The following is a 19,717-nucleotide window of genomic DNA, read 5'->3' as shown; positions in this document are numbered from 1 at the left end:
AACTATAAATTAAATTATTTTATCTTCAATGTAAATTAAAAAAAAAGAAAAAAGTGACTAGTTACCTTACTAAATAGATTGCTTTTTTTTAAAATTATTTGATTAATAGATAAGAAACGACATGTCTATATTAAAAATAACCGAAACAGGAAATTAGCTAAATTCTCAGAACTGTAAATCTCTTTGGTGAGAGATTAATTGATATAGGATTTAGCAGTTCTATAAAATGATACGCACTATGCAATGAGTTTTTCATAAATTTAAGTAGCACAATAACAAATGTCTAAAACTTAGAGTGCGTTTTAAAGAACACAATCAGATAGAAAACTGACTTTAAAACTATTTCTGAATGCAATTACCTGTAGGCTTGTCCCAGACTTTTATATGCATCTATGAAGTCTGCTTTCTGCTTCAGAGCTTCTTTGAACGATTCAATGGCTTCCTACAGAAAGACACCAACAGAAAAATTTGTCACTTACTGCATTCGTTTAATTTTAGCATCCTCAGTAGTTACTAGCCATGGATTTAGAGTTATTCGTTAAAACCTTTGGAAGGACCAAACAAGGCATGAATTTATTACAAAATCTATAGAGTAATCATCATCATATAACAAATGAAATATTGCAACATTCTTTACAGTAATGACAGAATTAGCTGGAATTCCTTTGTCTAATATGCTATGGGAATGAGTGATTCTTTTAGCATTTTAATAAAATTCAGAGATTAAATCCCTTCAGAATTTGCTTTCAAAGCTTAGTCTGGTCCCTAAGGCAAAGCAGTCTCTCCTTACAGTCTTTCTTCTTCATTCATAATACACCTCTTAATTTTTGCAGTCCAAAAGACTCCTTCAAATCTGTACTCTGCCTTTCATTGTTTTATTGTGTTCTGTGTTAGTTGCACAGTTAGCAAACACTCTCTTGAGGGATTACAGAGTAAGTGGTCACCTTCACACAATAGCATCTACTGCTACTGTGAGGAACAATGTAATAAAAATAAAATAGCTAAAAATAATTACATGCATACGTTCAAACAAATCTTCCTCTTCAAAGGATTTGATTAAGAACTCAGATTTTTAAACTGGACTGGCTATATAAATTGGCAAATGCAGTACTGAGACTTAGAATTAAAGATGGAATAATCAACTACTTTATATTACGAAGGAATGCCTGCAAAGTATCGTGAAGTCTATAGTGCAAGAAATTAAATGCTGTAAGGAAAGAATCATTACTATCTTCAGTCAATTTAGAGTTTTTTATTCAGAAAAGCTATCAAATATATTCTGAGCACTAGAACATCACAAAAATATCTATTGAACAAAAATATGAGATAATCACCTACCATTACTCATAGGCTCATGTCCTCTAGATAAGTTTTAAATCCAAGAAGATTATTCCCAAAAGCAGTGATCCAAAAGCAACAATCTCTTTTCACTCAAAAACGAACACTCTGCCACCCTCATCCCAAACGTCCGTTTTCAGCAAGCCTACTAAAACCTAACAGATGACCTGTATAGCCTTCCTTTAAGAGGCAGTCTGAACCTGACTGGAAGCTAAGGTATACCTGGGGATGAAAAGCCGCTCAGTCACAATCTCTCAGAAGTTGAATATTAAGAGTGAAGACACTTCTTTTGAGAAAAGAAACTGGGGGGAAAGAGGTGGTGGTGCAGAAATGTGTTGATCTGCATATCAGAAAGAAGAAAACATTGCTTCTATTTTGCAAATTGAGACATTTATCCTTGTCAGTTATATTTCCACCATCACCTTCTGGGCTCTCTGCTGCCTACACCAAAAGTCAGAAATTCAATCAGACTATTATTTGCAAGTAACTCATTTGACTGCAATAAGATACAGACAGTAAGTTCAATGACAGCCTGAAGTTCTCACAGCATACACTGAGAATGTGGAAAAAAATACCAGCTTGGGTACTAAGAAAATGGGGAAGTAGCCTGTTTGCTAAAAAAAGAAAAAAAAACACCAAACCAAAAGAACGTGCAGTGATTGCCTATGAAAGATACTGGGCTGAAACTTAGGAGTCCTGGGTCGTCTCCAGGTTCTGTCAGGATCTCTTCATACAACCCTTAATGAATCCCAAGCTTTTAGCAGAGGTTAGAAAAAAGCTTCCACTCTGTTGGAATTTAGGAATTGCACAGTTGCATCCTCACTTTTCAAACTGAGGTTTTCAGACAACTTGTCTAATTACTCTCTCCTCAGAAAAACTGCAGCAGTATCTCTAAATACTTTACAAGCAAGAAACAGGTGCAATATTACTACACCTAAAACATAGAGAAGTTTTGAGTCAGAAAATGGTGAAACATTAAAAAAAGCATGGGAAGAACTTACTTCCCTGCTGATTTTAGAATCTGAGGGAGCAACTATGTTCCCTCAATTTAGATACAAGCATTTCAGAATCAACATTAACTGAAATACACATGTACAGATGCAGGGCTCTCCATCAGCCGTTTCCCTGATTACCTTCTAGCTCATTCGAGGAAGAATTTAAAATTATTTTCCTCTTCATCCCTTTCCCCTTCATAAAACCTAGGGAGTCTCCATTTCATGGAAAGAAATTTTGAGTATAACCATACAGATATTAGCAGAGGTGCCAAATACCTTTCAATATCTTTTAAAGCACTCCATAAACACGTCAGTTATCACTGATTTACCAAGACCCAGCAAGACCAGCAGTATTTACATGTCATACCATGAAGTATTACAGTCAGCAATGGCACCTTTTCATTTTGCTTGCACTCTTTTGCCTTAAAAAGTCTTCCTTATGTGAGAGAAAAGATGTATATCAACATCTTATGATATTTCTACTATTTTATAGAAGTAACTTCAAATAAAGGGTATTGTTCTACATGAACTATTATTTAACACAGCTTTACCTTCAAAAGTCCTCTGTGAAAAAAGGTTAGGCCTTTATAAAGCATAGCTATAGGCTGATTTTTGTTCAGTTCCAATGAGTGCTGAAAATCTTCATAGGCTGTTGCATAATCCTGTGATAAAGTAGATTTTAGACGACAGAGGAAACATCACACAAATAAAGAGGAATACATACTTTTATTTTCATAAAGTAAACTACAGAATTTTGTTCAATATATGAAGTCGCTCTCAGGGCTAAGCAGCAACGATTGTCAACTGCCAGTCAAAATATCAAAGAATAAGGAATGCACAATACACTTCCAACTTCTACAGCAAGTGCTATTTAAGATGTAGTAAAGTAAGTGGAAAAATAGCTGGAAACAGAATGAAATCAGAAGAATAAAGTGGGAAATCAGCTATTTAGTATTCACACAACCTTTGAAGATAAAGTTACTTGTTTTACATCAAAGCGTAAGAACAACTCACACAGATTACATAGCAAAATAGGATGTTAGCATTTTTGTAGGGGTTTTTTGTTTGTTTGTTGTGTGGTGTGGATTTTGTTTTGGTTTTTAAGTATAGAGGCAGTTACTGCCTTGGCCGTAACTGTTTTCCTTTCTAGACTGGCATTTAACAGTACTACTTAAATGCAGCTGTAGGTTATAAATCAAGTCAAATTCTTTACCCATATCCTACTCCTCAAACAAACACAACAATCTGAGATGTGCATGCAAGGTACTTGCCCTCTGATTCTCTGCATTAAATAGATATGCAGATGAAATACTTGAATACCTCTGAACTGTCAGAAAGTCAACTACAGGAAAATCAGGGCTTTTGTTGTTATTTTGCTTTTAAAGTTAAATAGGAAAGAAGCTCTTGAACAAAAGTAACAACTGGCACAAACAACAATAACAAAATAATCAACAACATCCACACAACCAAAACCAAACAGAATCCCCAAAATCCACTAACCTCAGATATGAAGTAAAGGGTACCTCTGTGCCTGTAGAGCCGTGCTGATGGTTGTAGCTGAATAGCTTTGGTGAGATCAGATAATGCTTCACTGATTCGTCCTAGTGGGGACAATATCTAAGAATATAAACCAAAAACATAGTTTAGAGCAAACAGGCTGAATAGATTTGTTTTAGAAATATGAAGATTATTCTTTTTCATGTTCAGCTGTAACAGAGTAACTGTATTTGCTAGAACAAGCTGGAAGTTCTACTATAAATTTCAGTACTTATTGCTTTTAAACCCGTATCAAAAGGAAAATCTGAAAGCATTTTTCTCAAAAGAAAAAAATCAGTGTACATGAACATCACCAGCAATATTTGCAGAAACCTAGTATTCCAAATAAAAACAAGTCAGCCAAAGCAAAATACTCTATTTTCAAGTTATTTCAACACATTCAACTGAAAATGTAATTAAAGTACTCTTACAAACCTTTCTATTTTGACAAAATATTCCCCCCAACAGAAAATGGTCCGTTTCCAATTATTTGAATGCCTTTCACATTTTTAGATCAAGATTATTAACAGATTTATTAACAAATCATTAAAGACATGAAAATTGTGAATTACAATTTCATATTATGGCAGTTATCACTATACAGTATGCTGACTTTAATAAATATTTATGGTTTTGATTTGTCTACAAAGCTGCTTCTTGAAATCCATTTTCTGTAATTTAATTGGCAAAACAAAACATGATTTTCAAAATGAAAAATATCTGTGTCTCTGAATAATATTTAACTTATATGCACGAATATAAACCCAAAACATTTGATTAAAAACTCATTCTTTACAAGTTTGGCATTTTACCAACTAGTCCTAACAATAAATTTACTAAGGTGACACTAAGTGCAAACAGTAAGGTTCAAGTGATATTTTGATTCATTATATTAAAAAAACAAAACACACATGATCTTGCTATATAGTATGTCAAAAACTAAACACTTAGACATAATACATGCTACTCCATTGGTTATAGTAACTCCCTATGGTGCACGTTTCATTTAAAAAATTAACATTCTACAAATTACACTGTTTGAGAACAAATATGTATATTTTAAAAGAAAGGGGGAATGTTCACAGAAAAACACAGGTAGGAGCTGTAGTCATTAAGTCAGTGAAGAAATACTTGAAAACACTGTATAATTGCAACTTCTCCAAAAATCTGAAGAGACAAAAAATGCTCACTTCTGCTCGCTGTTCAAATACTTCAGGATGATCTGGTTCTAGACTAATCACCCTACTGAGCTCAAACAGAGCAAGTTCAGCATTTTTCATATCCTGAAAAGGAGAAAAATAAACAAGGTAAACAACTGCGCATACTTAGAGTAACATACTCTGAAGATTGAAGGACAACTAGATTGGCTAAGTTTCTGAAAGTGTATCAGTTTACATTAAAAGCCTTTCACACCTTTGCTAACAACATTAAGATGCAGTATTCTACAAATAGCTGAAAAAACCCCCACCTATCTGCTATAAACAAGAAAAATAAACTTTGCTTGTATGCATCATCTTTATGCTGTACCTCTAATAATTTATTAATATAACTCTGTGAATAAACATTAGGTTTAGGGCTCCATAGGTACCTTTCTTGGCAGCAAAGCTGGCTCAAGCTCTCACATGAACTCCAACACACACACACACTCTCACCCACCAGTATTTTCATCAGTACTGTCTGTAACTTAATCCAAGTAGTACCCGTGAATGGGCTGATGCCATCAGCATCTTGCCTATCTAAATTTTTATATTGTCCTCAATAAATTGTAGGATGGAAGCAGTTACTTAATTGGGAAAAAAAAATCCAAACCGGTTATATAGCAAGTTCTGTATTAGATTTCATTCATAATTTCATTCATTCATTCAGCTGAGGGAACTGGGGTTGTTTATCCTGGAGAAAAGGAGGCTGAGGGGAGACCTTATCACTCTCTACAACTACCTGAAAGGAGGTTGTAACGAGGTGGGTGTCGGTCTCTTTTCCCAAGTAACTAGCGATAGGACAAGAGGAAATGGCCTCAAGTTGTGCCAGGGGAGGTTTAGATTGGACATGAGGAAAAATGTCTTTACTGAAAGAGTGGTCAAGCATTGGAACAGGCTGCCCAGGGAAGTGGTTGAGTCCCCATCCCCGGAAGTATTTAAAAGACGTGTAGATGAGGTGCTTAGGGACATGGGTTAGTGGGCATGGTGGTGTTGGGTTGACGGTTGGACTCGATCTTAGAGGTCTTTTCCAACCTTAATGATTCTATGATTCTATATTTTTCTTCTTTTTCAAGGCAAAGAAATTTTTGTGTGTGCTTAACATCATCTTTGTGTCTTGAAAGTGTCACTCAGAAACTTTTATGAAGTGAAGCTGTCTCAACATCCAGCCAAGCTGAGAAAACAAACTCATGCTGGTGTTAAAAACATGCAAATATGAGGGACTTAAAGCTCCTGTCAGCACCACTAAAGACTTAAATATTCTGCACAAAGGAAATTTTGAAGGAATTATTCAATTATTCTTTCTTCTAGAATTCCAGCAACCATTCAATCATGATTCAGCAGGCCACAAACTCAAACTACAAGGACCATAGTCTACTTTCAAACTTATTTTTGCTCAGGAAATTATTTGAGCAGTCAGCTGTAACTGTAAGCAATTTAACTTTGAATTTTTTTGAACAAATTCAAGGTGGTATACGTATCAACAGGCATAGGCAATCAACAAGCAATATAAAGCCTACTGGATTGCAAGAGTTGACGATGTTTCCTAGTTGCAATATAAGATGTCTTTGTTCCCAAATACAGACTAGATGTAGAGACAAATTCAGTGGGACTTCATAAACCTGCCTCTCAGAGGCAAGATACTGCCCGTAATCTTATTAGATAACTCTTAAGTGGCTGTGGCTCCCAGCCTTACTATCCACCACTCACAATTGTGCCTATATTCTCCTTTGGCACCCTTGCTTCAAGCTGCTTTACTTCCACAGTCCCACAAAGCCAATGTATCCACGGCTTGAGCAGTATGATCCACTAGATCCCTCTATGTTATGGAGCACCTACCAAGGGATGGACACATCATTATAGCAAGACAGCACAAAGACTTTGGGATGTACCTATCAAGTTCTAATCAGTCTAGCTCCTCCTGTTACAGGCCTTCTTACAGTTTGGATTCAAATAATTCAGTCAGATATTAATTTAAGTAATTATCTACTCACATGTAGTCCTTTTTTTCCATATGCTATCCCTCGTCCATAAATTGCACTAACCAGCTCTGGTTCTTCCTGTTAAGATTAAAAATGAATATAATAATCAGTTGTGGGTTGGGTTTGGGTGGGGGTTTTTTTTAAAAGGTATCTTTCTTCAATATGTATTTAAATCTTCCTGATCTTAAGTAGTAAGCAGTGAACAATCACAGTTGTCAGGCAAAGAAATTGATTGTATTACAGTCCATACTTTCATATGCTCACAACTTCCAGTTCAATTTACTGGAATTGTTCTGGAGTATTTGTCTGGAAAATGAGCTAAGCAGAGTGCAGATATAGTGTCAGTGACCACCTATGAGAAGCTATGTACACATTAGTACAGTCTGTTGTCCAAACTTCATTACTTGTAACCTTATTGGTAATTACATGACTTCTTTTGTCTAATGTCACTGAAGTGATAATAAACAAATACAATTCAGCCATTCCAAGCTTGTTTTGCTCATAATTTAAATTTAAGATTTAAAATTAGGAAGCAGGAAATTGTGACATCCTGATGAAATCTGTATTCAGGCAGCAACTAAAACTAGATGTATTCTGCCAAAATAGTTCTGCAAAATTCAATCAAACCTTCCTTGGGTTAGATTTAAGTCCGTGGCTTTCCAACTCAGGCACTTAAGGGGATGCATCTTACATAGTGTATCTACTTCTTGTTCAACGTCATTTACTCCAGCCATGGTTTCCCATCCAAATTTGAAGAACTACAACAGTAAAACTGGTTTTCATGGCACAACAGTGCCTATGCAGTCAGTTTCCCTGAAAACCAGTCAAAAGTTTGTAGCATAGGCCTGGTCTCATTTAACTGGGACAACTGCCAAGAAACAAATTCTTTCATTGACAAAACAGATAGGTGGCACACCAATGCTGGCAGCTTGCCAGACTTGAGCTGATTCCAAGTGTACACTTACCAACGTCAACTTCAGGTACCTTCCCTACTTTTAACACAGCAGCTAAGCAAGGCTGTTTTGTTCTGTTAAATGTTTTAATACTCACTTTGTATGTATTTAAAATTGCCTTATGGAAGACAGAGTGAACAATCATAACCACTTTATAGCCCTTCAGGCATACAATAAGCATGATATTCATTTCAACTGAGATGTGTGCATTGCAAAGATACTCTATTATATACACACTTCTCACGATATCTTTCTACAGTCACTATATCTTGCTTATCTTCACTTAATATTAAGTTCCCTTCTTAATAAAGAGAAGGCAGGAAACATTATATAAGTCCACCAGTCTTCGAAGCAGGATTTCTCATTAGGGTAAAAAAAAAAATCATTTCTCATATTAAAAACAAATCAAAGACAGGTATCACTAAACAACTAAAACAAACAAACAAAAAAACCCCAACAAAAAACAATCTGGTCCTCTGATAAATTCCCTGGAATAATTCCATTAAATTGCCACACTTTCACTCAATTTAAGTACGAGCCATATGACATTTGAGTTAAAAAAAAAAAAATACATGTTAGCATTTGCAGTATTACTTTCAGCTTGCGTTTGTGTACTACAACCAGTGTAGATCAAAAAGCAGGTCCATGCTTCTGGTAGTCCCAGGTTCTTAGCCATAAAAATACAGTATTTTGAAATCAGCTTTAGTTGAAGCTTTTAAACTGTTGGGTTTGGTTTTGTTTTAAAAGTGGCTACCTTCTACTTCATAGATGATGATTCTGAATTCTTTACCTTGGTCAGAAAAAAAAAAATATGTTGAAGTATTAGTTACGTTTTACTTATATATTAAACTCATCAAATGCCTACCACTGAAGAAGGATAAATCCAGCATACAAAATCATTTATCATCGTGAAAGCAATGCAATACTTGCCACTAGCAATACGTGATCTCTGTCAGGTTTTTTTCTCATGTTATGGCAACGTGCTAACTGTTGCCAAAAAAAATCCACATTAAAATATCTCAGCCTACACATTAAGAGGGCAATTAAAGGAACTTCAATTTTGCACAGGTCAGGTTTCTGAAGATGTTTTTTTTTTTTTCTCAAGGTGCCATAAAAATTTTATTCCTACAGATAAGAAAAATACTCACCAAATAACCAAGACAATAAATCACCTGATTTTAAAAGTATGCTTATGTTTGGATGGAAAAAATGATCAAATAATAGAATAATCACTCTCATAGAATAATTACTCTCATTTTAAAATCCTTAATTGAATCTTTGTTTTAGTAAAAGCCATATGTTGTAATGGATAATTTCATAAAGTGATTTTTTAGGTGTCCAAACAGAAAACTTACCTGCAGCATTGTTGAAAAATGTCGTATGGCTTCATCATACAAGCTGTTGCCAATCAACACGTAAGCAATTGCTAACAAAAAATTACAAATGTAAATAAAACAGCAAAAAACATCTGATTTTTTTAATACATTTTACAATTTGGTTATATTTAATATAAATTCCTACACTGCACTGAAGATTTAAGTAGTCAAATGATTTCTGAACTGCCACTGAAATGACTTTCCTCAACTGTTACCTAGCATTCGTTAATTATTCAATTCATACTGTGCTCATCAGAACTGTTTTTGGGTTTTGTGGTTTGTTTGGGGTTTTTTTCTCTCCTTTTTACAAGTTGTTCAGGAAAGGGTCCATGTTTGCTTCTAAAGTACTTCGGACCAGGAAAGGTACCATGATCCCCTTTAGTAGCCCTACATGCCTTCTCAATTATATGTAAGCCTGGCTAACACTGGCTAACTTTTTTTTGCTAATTCCATTACAGAACATCTGATTATACATGTTTGTACACATTTTACTAAACTTTACTAGCTCACAATAAGTTTTTCCTTCATTTGAATTAAACAGAAAAACCTCAACTAAAGTGATTCCATTATTTATATAAATGAGATTGAAAAACTACAGAATCTTTACCCATGTTAAAATTATGAAAAGCTTTAAAGTTCTTGCATATACCCCCACTTTGGAGGAGAAGCCAAGTATTTGAAAAAGAAACAGACCACTGTTTTAGAAACAAGACATAAAGATACAGTCAAGTCACATGACTGGAAAGCTGTGGTTGTGCTTGCATGACTGAAGTTCAGTTCTGACAGCTGAATATCTCAAGAATGTTTTCATTTCGCACATTTTAATCTCACACAGTTCTTAATTCTGGACTGAGATCTGTCTACACTGCCACAAAACCCAAGTATCTTGCAGACCAGAGCTATGAAAGTTAAAGTACAACTTTTCCCCAGGCAGTTTGCACAAATGGTTGACAGTGGAACTAAGTGCAGGAATTCACCTTTCCCCATCCTTCTAATGAGTTTTAGCAGTCATCCAAACAGAATGGAAGAGGTGCCTATTGGCTTAATTATTTACTCAAACATGAGAGGAGACAAATAAGCCAGTTAGAACAAAGGTATTTTTAATAGGACAGAGACACTTATCTTTCATGCAGGCAGAGCCACATTGTTTTGGCAGTGTCGCTAAGCACTGTTCATTAAAGGAGGAAAAAAGTTAAATGAAAGAGAAATAAGAAATGTATTTAATCCAGAGCTTGCCTCATTCTTGGAGCATTTCTATTATGCAGAAGGAAGTATTTGTGTGCAATATAAGCTTTTTCCTCAATACATAAAAAGCTTCACTTGGTACAGATACATAGCTGTCCTGGTTTCAGCTGGGATAGAGTTAATTTTCTTCCTAGAAGCTGGTACAGTGCTGGGTTTTGGATTTAGGATGAGAATGATGTTGATAACACACTGATGGTTTAGTTGTTGCTAAGTAGTGCTTACACTAGTCAAGGACTTTTCAGCTTCCCATGCCCTGCCAGGGAGAAGCTGGGAGGGGGCACAGCCAGGACAGCTGACCCAAACTGGCCACAGGGATATTCCATACCATGTGACGTCATGCTCAGTATATAAACTGGGGGGAGTTGGCCGGCGGGCGGTGACCGCTGCTCGGGGACTGGCTGGGCATCGGTCAGCAGGTGGTGAGCAATTGCATTGTGCATCACTTGCTTTGTATATTCTTTTATCATCATCATTATTATTATTCCTTCCTTTTCTGTCCTATTAAACTGTCTTCATCTCAACCCACGAATTTTACTCCCCCATCCCACTGGGGTGGGGGGCAGTGAGCAAAGGGTTGTGTGGTGTTTAGCTGCCTGCCGGGTTAAACCACAACAATAATATTGCCAAAAAAGGAAAGAAAATTGGCAGAGTGAAGGACAGGTTGAAGAGCTCTTGAATTTTCCTCCTTTCATTCTCCTCCAAGACTACACAGTTCCTAGTATCATCTTCACGGTTCCAATCCCAGAACACAGAACAGTTGGCACGTAAAATAAAACCAACTCAACCATGCCAGTATTAAGGAAAAAAATTGGAGGAAGCAAGATAATGAAGACTCATTGTCTTGCTGATAATGAGTGTTTTGTTTATCCAAGACTCTTGGCAAAACACAGGTCGTAGACTATATCTGTAAAACTCTGGCAAGTGATTGGCAGCTAGTAGCTGATACCGTATCAGCTTCTTTTTAAATTTTATCTCTTCGATTAATCTTTTCATCTTTAATTAAATACTACAAAAATACAAGTACTTCATTATGAAAAATCTAAGCGTTAACAATGGTCCATTAGCCCAAGTATTTGGGTACCAACATTGCTTCAGAATGCCCCATACATTTCACATGACTTTTCCTCAGAACAGTTAAAAGTAACATGCACAAACAAGAAGGACCCAGGCTCCTCACACCATGACATACTTGAAATAAAGTGGGTAGGTAGGTGCCAGCCTACAGGCCAAACACGAAGATAGGGACCTTCTGGCATAGCCTTCCAAGTCTACAGAGCAGATACTAAAAGCATCATATATTTTCTGCTGGATGGAAGTCCAGTATTCCCTGCAAGATTCTATGAACATAGTTAGGCATGCTAGGAATATGAAAAAAGATTAAGCCCCCAAATTTTCCTGGATAAATCCGTGAAGGAAGAAATTATGTCAACAAAAAACTACTCAACTGTTTTAATTTCGCTAGACAACTTATAAGTAAAGTCTCTCTTTGCTTTTACATAGAAGACAGTCTGCTGCCTTCCTTGACATACAGGCTCAACAATCTCTTTGCTGCCTCATAATACCTCTGCTTCCTATAGAGGATACCAGTTTGGAGAAGCAGTGCAAGTAACTCCTTCCTCAAGTCCTTTGAGAAAAGTATTTCCTGTTGCTTTACTTGAAATGCCTCCATTTTCTGTGCAGAGTGTGCTTTGAAAAAACATCGAGTAGCAGCCTGCATAAGGACATAATTCAGAAAGCCTTCCTGCTGCCTATAAGCATTGATGGGAAGAGTGTGTGGAGAGGGGAAGACAGATTCAAGATCTACGCTTGATAGACAGCATATTCCATTGGTAAAATTTTCTGGATGTTTGAACAGTTTTAGTCATCAATAACGACAGAAAAAGGGAAGCAGGAAGTAGCTGAGACTGTTTAACAGGATTTAATCAAAATGCTTTTTGAACACCTGCTTAAGCAGACATGATGAAGAATTCTAGTGAGCAAAGCTGAAAAGATTTTTAGGAAGAGATACACATATTTTCTTTGTAAGACCAGAAAAACTCACTGTATTTTCAGGCTTATTAGGATCACTTTAAAATTAATGCATCACTAAGAAATCATCAGTTTAGTTTCAAAACATTCAGTGCTAATAATTAGCACATAATTCACCTGCACAAACCTTATATAAGGCATCTTACCCAATTCTTCATTTGTGTTGTCATTATCAGTAGCAAATGGAAATCGTTTTTGCTCTGCAAGCAACTTCGCTTGACTCTGTAAAACATCATGTTTTTTAAGTGTTCAGCAAACAACAGTAAAGAATTTAATAGAAAACCTGTGTCTTAAATCCTTAAGAGAATGCCTTAAATCAAAAAGTTAAGACTAATGTGATTGCTTTAAGGTAACTGAAAACAAATTCATTCCTAGTCTTCCACAGGGAGAAAAACTGCTCTTCAGTCAGGTGCTGCTGTTATCCTCTCTAACATAAGGCTAACCAAACCTTCCAGAAGGAAGGATGTTGCCAGTGTTTTACCAGTGGCTGATGCTTCTATATTACATTTGCTTAACGTGACGTTTTGGAAGTCTTAGACACATGCTACTTCATAGGAAAGTTTATACTATTTACTCCATTAATTATTCCTTTGTCTCCTGCAAAGGGAAGGGTACTACAGAAGAGTAAAACATTGAAAATGAAACACTGAAAAGAATATCGCTCCAGGAATAAAGACAAGTTTAACTTAACAGTGCCATACTAAAGTAAAAAGGCTGTCCTTTTAACAATAACTTTCTATCAGTTGTAGACTTAGTTCAGCCAATTGTAGCCTCGTCTAAGATTTCTGTTCCCCAAATAATGCGCCTACAGAAACCAATACTGCCAAAGGCAACCCCTCAGAAATATAGAAATACTCTACTCTGTTCATTTTCACAAGTATTTTCCATAGACAGCTGGTAAGCCTACCAGAGCAGTTTGTTAGAAAAATACAAACTGCTCATTCAATTAATAGGCCTTCCAAACTGTTTTAGGAAGCAAGAAGGGGAAAAAAATAACTTCTCTCACTGCTCAGTTCTCTTCTTTTGCTTCAGCTAAAAAGCACATATGTACATCTAACTTCAGAGAAGACAGTTGAACACCTTAAACTTCAGAGAACATATTTAACTCGTCATTTCCTCTACTGACAGGACTGCACTTTGTCCTCCTCCCTTCCACTTCCTTTGGCTTGTTCAGTCAAAAGTAGCCTCGTTACTTGTGTCCATGACACAGACACTTCAATGATCTGCAAAGCGTAAAAGTAACTGGCCAAATCCCTTTGCAGTTTCTGCCCTGCTCATCCAATAATCTTAGGAATGAGAAGAAAGCTTGGTCTGCTCTAAAAATTTGAATATTTTGGAGGGTATGAACGACCAGCAAATCAGATTTTACAAACCTTGTTTTTACTGAAATTAGAGATCATGTATAAGCTCTACATTACACTATAACATTCTGAGAATTATTACTCCACCTACAGTAACGGAATGGAAAAGTTGTTTTCCTCATAGAAAAAAGTCATTAAAAAACAGCACAAGAATGAGCAGGGTTCAACAGGTATACGAATTAGAAAACTAAATCTACATTGCATATATATTTGCAAATTACACACCTCCGAACACAACCTTTTTATATCATCGATGGCCTTCAGGCAATTTCCAGAAAACCTACTTCAGAAAGTGATCTTCAATACTTAACTCTGCAAAAGATTATTCTTCTATAATTGTCTTAACATTAGAAAAAAGTAATTTTTACTAAAGTACCACCTCTTCCTTGGTGGATTTACAAAAAAGGCGTACACGTCTTTGTCTGTGGACAAAAGATAAGATATAGCAAGATTCCATGCTGGGTATTGGAAAATAAGCTACAACCAAAAGAATCTGGCATTACATTAATATCCTACGAATTACAGAGCTGCATGTGACACTCGGCAAGAGAAGTACCACACAGTTTCCCCCACCCTCATCTACTTCATCTGTTTTGTTATCATAGAATAACAGATTAGTGTTTGGTTCTTGGGGTGGGGGAAGAAGGGGATTCATACTTCTTCAACAAATTCTGAATCCAGTTATAGGTTAGACATCTTGCAGCTCTACATGCAAAAATTGCGAGTCATTCTGCCCTCAAGAAATGAGAGAAGAATTTTCATCACAGCACCAGCTCCCAATAGGTTGAATTATTGCTCTCTTCAAAACTTTTTTTTTTTGGAAACAGGGAGATTTCTAACAAACTAATATACATTTCACTGCCTTAGAAAGAATTGCTGGTACTGCTAGACTAGACAGAAGTTCTGACCAATATCTGATGAAGTAATGTCTAAGGAGAATATTCAAGTTAAATAATTGGCTTGGTGGATTTGCAGTAGAGTAGTTTTATTTCCAAATGCCACCTTTGGAGAAGTTACTTCGAATTAGAATATTGTTTCCACGCTCCCCCATAGCCAATAATTTCTACAAATTTGCCAAGGCTTCTTTGTATATTCACATGGGAATTATTTGAAAATTTTCAATATCCATGACTCTGCTGGACTGAAGTAACATCAAACCTGTGTTCTGATGTAGACTGAAGATTATATTTGTTCAAGATCAACAGGTTAAGAGTAGTGTTGCAAGGAAACCCAAATTCCAAAATAATCATCTTGAAGCCTCTCTACCAAGAGATACTCTTCTTTTGTTAGAATATTCTTCACATACCACGTCTGTATTACATTTAGTGAAATATGGTCTGAAGCCTCTGACTCTATTGTCTGTGCAATTTCTGTAGCAATTGCAAGTTATCACTTACTCCTACATGCATTTTGTGGCAAACCTCCTCAGTTAGTTAATCTGGGTAAAAATTAATGCATCTTTCCCTTTTTCAGCCATAGCCCCTGCACCCCTAAAAATAAAAGAAATAATTGGTAGGCTAATCCAGGTGAAGGTTAGCCTTCAGTGGAAACATCAGGTTCAATTAGTCGAAACTGCTGACAGCCCTAGAGACTCATGATGGAGTACTACGAAATCATACTTTCATGAGCAACATGAGTCCATTCCTACTTAAGCTTTTTGGGGACCTATGCCTACCGATCAATAGATTCTATTTGTAGTTATTTGCCTGAACTTCACTGTAACTGGTTATGCAGCTAAAGTGATCTGCAACTTCAACAATCTATTAAAAATTGTTTCGTACATTATATTCCTGATAGCATACCAGAATTTTTTCTGTGTTGAGAGAAAGCACAGATTCACAAGATGAAGACCCTCCTATGTCACAATCCGATTCATGGAAGTGCAAAAACGATGAATCTGGGGGAAAAGAGAGAGAATACCTTTAGGAATTCAAAGAGTTACATGTATGTGCTATTACCACATCTCACATTTCCTCATGTTCATCTGAACAGCTTCCCCATTGGGCACTCCACCAGGCAGAACTTTCATGAAGTGCTTTCTGCACACAGCACTACATCCACGCAGCCAGGGAAGCAATAGTTGACATGACTGCTTTTATATAATTAGTTTTATCACTACTTCTGCTTATGCTTTTGGCTCAAAAGACGTTAAAAAAAATAAAAACGAAGGTGCCTAAAAAAAAAAAAGGGGGGAGGAGGATAAAAAGGGAGGAAGCTGGAAGCAAATAAGAGAAGTTCAGGGTAGACATGTCCCCATTTGGCATTATGATTCTGTTCTATGGCCCAAGAAATTAAAGACAAAATTATCATTCCAATCCCAGAGAGAAAAATAAATGGAATGGACCATACAGAGGTAGGGAAAGACCTGCTGCTGGAAGTCCAGTAAACAGAGGTATAAAGACTGTAAAAAGCAGACAGAATGGTAAACCTTAACTGACTGAACATATACAAAGGTCCTCACAGGTATATTACTAAGGAGGCCATTACAAAAAAGTGTAAGATTGATTCAAATCTATGAAAAGTAAGACACAGCTTGTTGGCACAGCAGAGAAAAAGTTTAACAAAGGAAACAAATAAACAAGTAACAACAATAATCAACAACACCCCCCCCAGATTGATAGACTATAGAAGTCACTACTTCACCTACATGGTGCTTTAACTGCTATCCCAACAGAATTGTTAGCTTTTAAATCTTCAGAACTTAAAGCTTCTATTAACTTGAAATATTTCAAGTTAATATAAGTTAATAAACAAGAAAAAGCAAACAAACAGTATTATCTCTTTGATTCCATGTCACAAATACCAAATTTTATCATCTCCCCTAATGTTTGTAAATATAAGCTTGATGCTAAATTTGAAAGGCTGGGGGGCAGTGTGTGCTTCTAATTCACTTTTACAGGCAGTGTTATTCTTATATTTTGATTACATAAAGGTTGCAGTTAGTTAACTCCCCGTTTCTCACAAGTACAGAGCTAAAAGAGAAAAAGAAACAGTCGTCTTATAAAGAGAAGTCAAAATAGCATCTGAAATCATTCGCTGTAAATAGAAACTTGGAACTAAGTTGAGCCATAAACAATAACTGGTGGGAGAAGTTTTACAACAGAAGCAAGAGTGGTGAAAAGCAGAAGGTCAAAGTTTAAAGTCAGAAAGTCCTGTAAGAACAGTGGCTCACCACCCATAGTTTCCAGAAAAAGCATTGCCAGTAAGAGGTTTCAACACTGCCCTCTGTTCTTCATGTTGGTCAGACCCTCCTGTGCTATGGCAGCATTATTAACACATTACTTGTTCTGTGTTGGTGCTCGTAAGTAAGTGATAGTTAAGAGCCACTGCTGTGGACTCACTGAGCAATTTTTGCTTCACAAACCAAAACAAAGAGGTACAGGCACGGCCTACCTCCAGAATAATTTTCTGTATAACAGCAAGAATTTAGTGAAGGAATTTTTTAATAAGGTGGCAGGAAATAAGAACAGCCTACCTGTTACAAGCTATAGGGGGAAAAGGACCCTTCAAATTGTGCAATTCTTGGGGCAACAAACTGCTTTACTCATAGGGAAGAATGGATCTGCCTTTGTCTGCAAGTTAGATACAGTCAAACCTGTACCACACTGCCTCATTAACAGCTTTATGAAAAAGTAGAAACACCAACCAGAGAAATTACTCTGGACCTTGTAGTAGGCTACAAGAGAAACTATTTGAGATAAAAAGATTCTCAGCTTCTGGGAAAGTTGTACTAAAACAAAGACTGAGAGCTTATGGGAATTTTTCAACTGGCAGTTTATTTAGCCACAGGATTTACATAGCAAGGAATGAACTGGTATACAGCTATTTCAGGGTAAGTATGCTGTTCTGTAACTAAGGGCTATCTTATTATCAGTGTATGCAAAGTACCTGAGGTACCTGATGATTTAAGCAGAATTCCTTATATCAATCCCATTTACACTGGTCTCTTTAAAACAACATCCACCATTAAACCAAAATCTAATCTTCCAAACACACCTCTGAAGGAGTATCGTGAGTCAATCATTCATGTCTTAGTAACAGAAGAGATGTAATCAAATGCTTTGCTATTTATTAACTTGTATGGTATACAGATTTTATCTCAACACTGGGTGAAAGTCTTTTTGGTTTTATGCTTAAGCTTGAATGATTTGGAGCAATGGTCACCTGAGATAACTTTCACGGTCTGATTTAGTGTTTACGTACTATGGCTTTCAGCCACTGTAGTCACCCCCCACCCCCCCAAAAAAAAAAGCAGCTGATGTAAAATACCTACTTAACACAGATGATATAGATAAAAACTAACCAAAGAACTTTAAGCTGTGATGACAAAAGCACACATACAGAGGAAAAAAACTCATAACAAGGTATTTCTAGAAAGTTTGTAATTTTGAGTGGATTACACTAGCTGTATATTGTCCTTAGGGACCACAGCAATTGTTGATATGAGCACAGACTTTATGAAATAAGGGGAAAAAAAAAAATAAAACCCTGCAGACAGCTAAGCAGTCATGACACGACTGGTTGTTCTCAGATAAGTAATTGAGTGTCTATATTGCATTGAATTGATAAAATCTTTTTCTGCATCTATATTACATGTACATTGTGATTCAGACTGGCATTTTTGGATAGCACGTTCACACTATGCTCATGATTAACGATCACAACAGATTACTTCAGTCACAGGATCCCGATGCAACGGATATTTAAGCACATAAAAATAGTTTTAACTGCTCCTGTATTACAAGTCATCAATTAACTTGAAAAAGACCAGAAGATCTGCTACCTGAACTCGGCGCTCCTAAAGAAAAGCATCCAGTTCAGCAGCAAAACATATGTAACTGTAGCTGAAAATTAATCAAGCCACATTCAACGCACTAATATGAGCACAAGGGGTTGGCATGTCTGTGTACTACCGAGCGCAGGGATTAAAAAGCACGCAGAGCCCACCAGCTAGACTCGGCAGGTTGCCGAGCGGGACAACAGGAATCCTCCTGGGTGACACTATCGGCCCTGCGGGTTACCCGTTCAAGGGGCGAGAGCTCTTCCCCCGCCCGGTGCCACAGCGGCAGCCTCTGCTCCGCACCACACAACGGCACGACGCTACTTGGGGGTGCAGCTTACACAGAAGATGCCTCGGTATGAGTCAGCCGAACAGCAGCAGCGCGTACAGCCGAGCCGCCCGTCCTCCCGCCGCCGGGACCCCGCACCGCCCCGGGCCGGCGCCCCCTTCGCCACCCGCGGCGCCTCAGTGTGAGGCGAGGCCCGGCCGCGCTTTCCTCTTCTGCTCCCTCCGCAGGAGCGAGGGGAGGGGGCGCCGGGGTGGGCACCCCCACCACCACGCCCGGCCTCAGGGCTCCGCAGCGCCGGCCGGGCTCCGCGGTGCCCATGGGCTCCTCACCCCCGCCCCGGGGCTGGGGGCGGTCACCGTGGCAACGCCCCCGACTCACCGCACTCGGCCGAGTACTGCTCTGCCCACTCCCCCGCCGAGACGCAGCCCCCCGCCGGGCCCTGCCGGTGCAGCTCCTGCTTTAGCAGGGACAAGGCCGGGTACTGCTCGGTCAAGGCCAGCGCGGCCCGGGCCAGGGGCAGGGCCAGGACCAGCACGGCCAGCGGCACCCACAGCCCCCTCACCGCCCCGGAGCAGCCGGCAGGTGCCATCTTCCCAGGGCGCATGCGCACCGCTTCCCCCGCGGCCGGGGACAGAGGG

General features: G+C 37.8%; 1 protein-coding gene across 3 annotated transcripts in view; it reads right to left on the bottom strand.

Annotated features, from left to right (window-relative positions):
• TTC13 (tetratricopeptide repeat domain 13) overlaps nt 1–19,683 on the bottom strand; it is a 43,066-nt gene extending 23,383 nt beyond the window's left edge. For 2 of the 3 annotated variants that reach the window (XM_076334070.1, XM_076334071.1), the window contains exons 1-7: nt 15,813–15,857; nt 9,356–9,426; nt 7,060–7,125; nt 5,060–5,152; nt 3,834–3,950; nt 2,885–2,995; nt 360–442 (exon numbers count right to left, since the gene is read on the bottom strand). In XM_076334070.1, the coding sequence (XP_076190185.1) occupies nt 360–442; nt 2,885–2,995; nt 3,834–3,950; nt 5,060–5,152; nt 7,060–7,125; nt 9,356–9,364 (479 nt within the window). In that variant the 5' untranslated portion in view covers nt 9,365–9,426; nt 15,813–15,857. Of the gene's footprint in view, nt 1–359; nt 443–2,884; nt 2,996–3,833; nt 3,951–5,059; nt 5,153–7,059; nt 7,126–9,355; nt 9,427–12,795; nt 12,872–15,812; nt 15,908–19,457 lie in introns of those variants that run through there. The other variant, XM_076334069.1, reaches the window with a different exon arrangement.
• Between the last annotated feature and the right edge of the window lie 34 nt (nt 19,684–19,717).

The sequence above is a fragment of the Aptenodytes patagonicus genome, chromosome 3, assembly GCF_965638725.1.
Source record: "Aptenodytes patagonicus chromosome 3, bAptPat1.pri.cur, whole genome shotgun sequence".
NCBI lineage: Eukaryota > Metazoa > Chordata > Aves > Sphenisciformes > Spheniscidae > Aptenodytes > Aptenodytes patagonicus.
The sequence above is the reverse complement of the archived record's forward strand: the minus strand, read 5'-3'. Positions and strand labels throughout refer to the sequence as shown.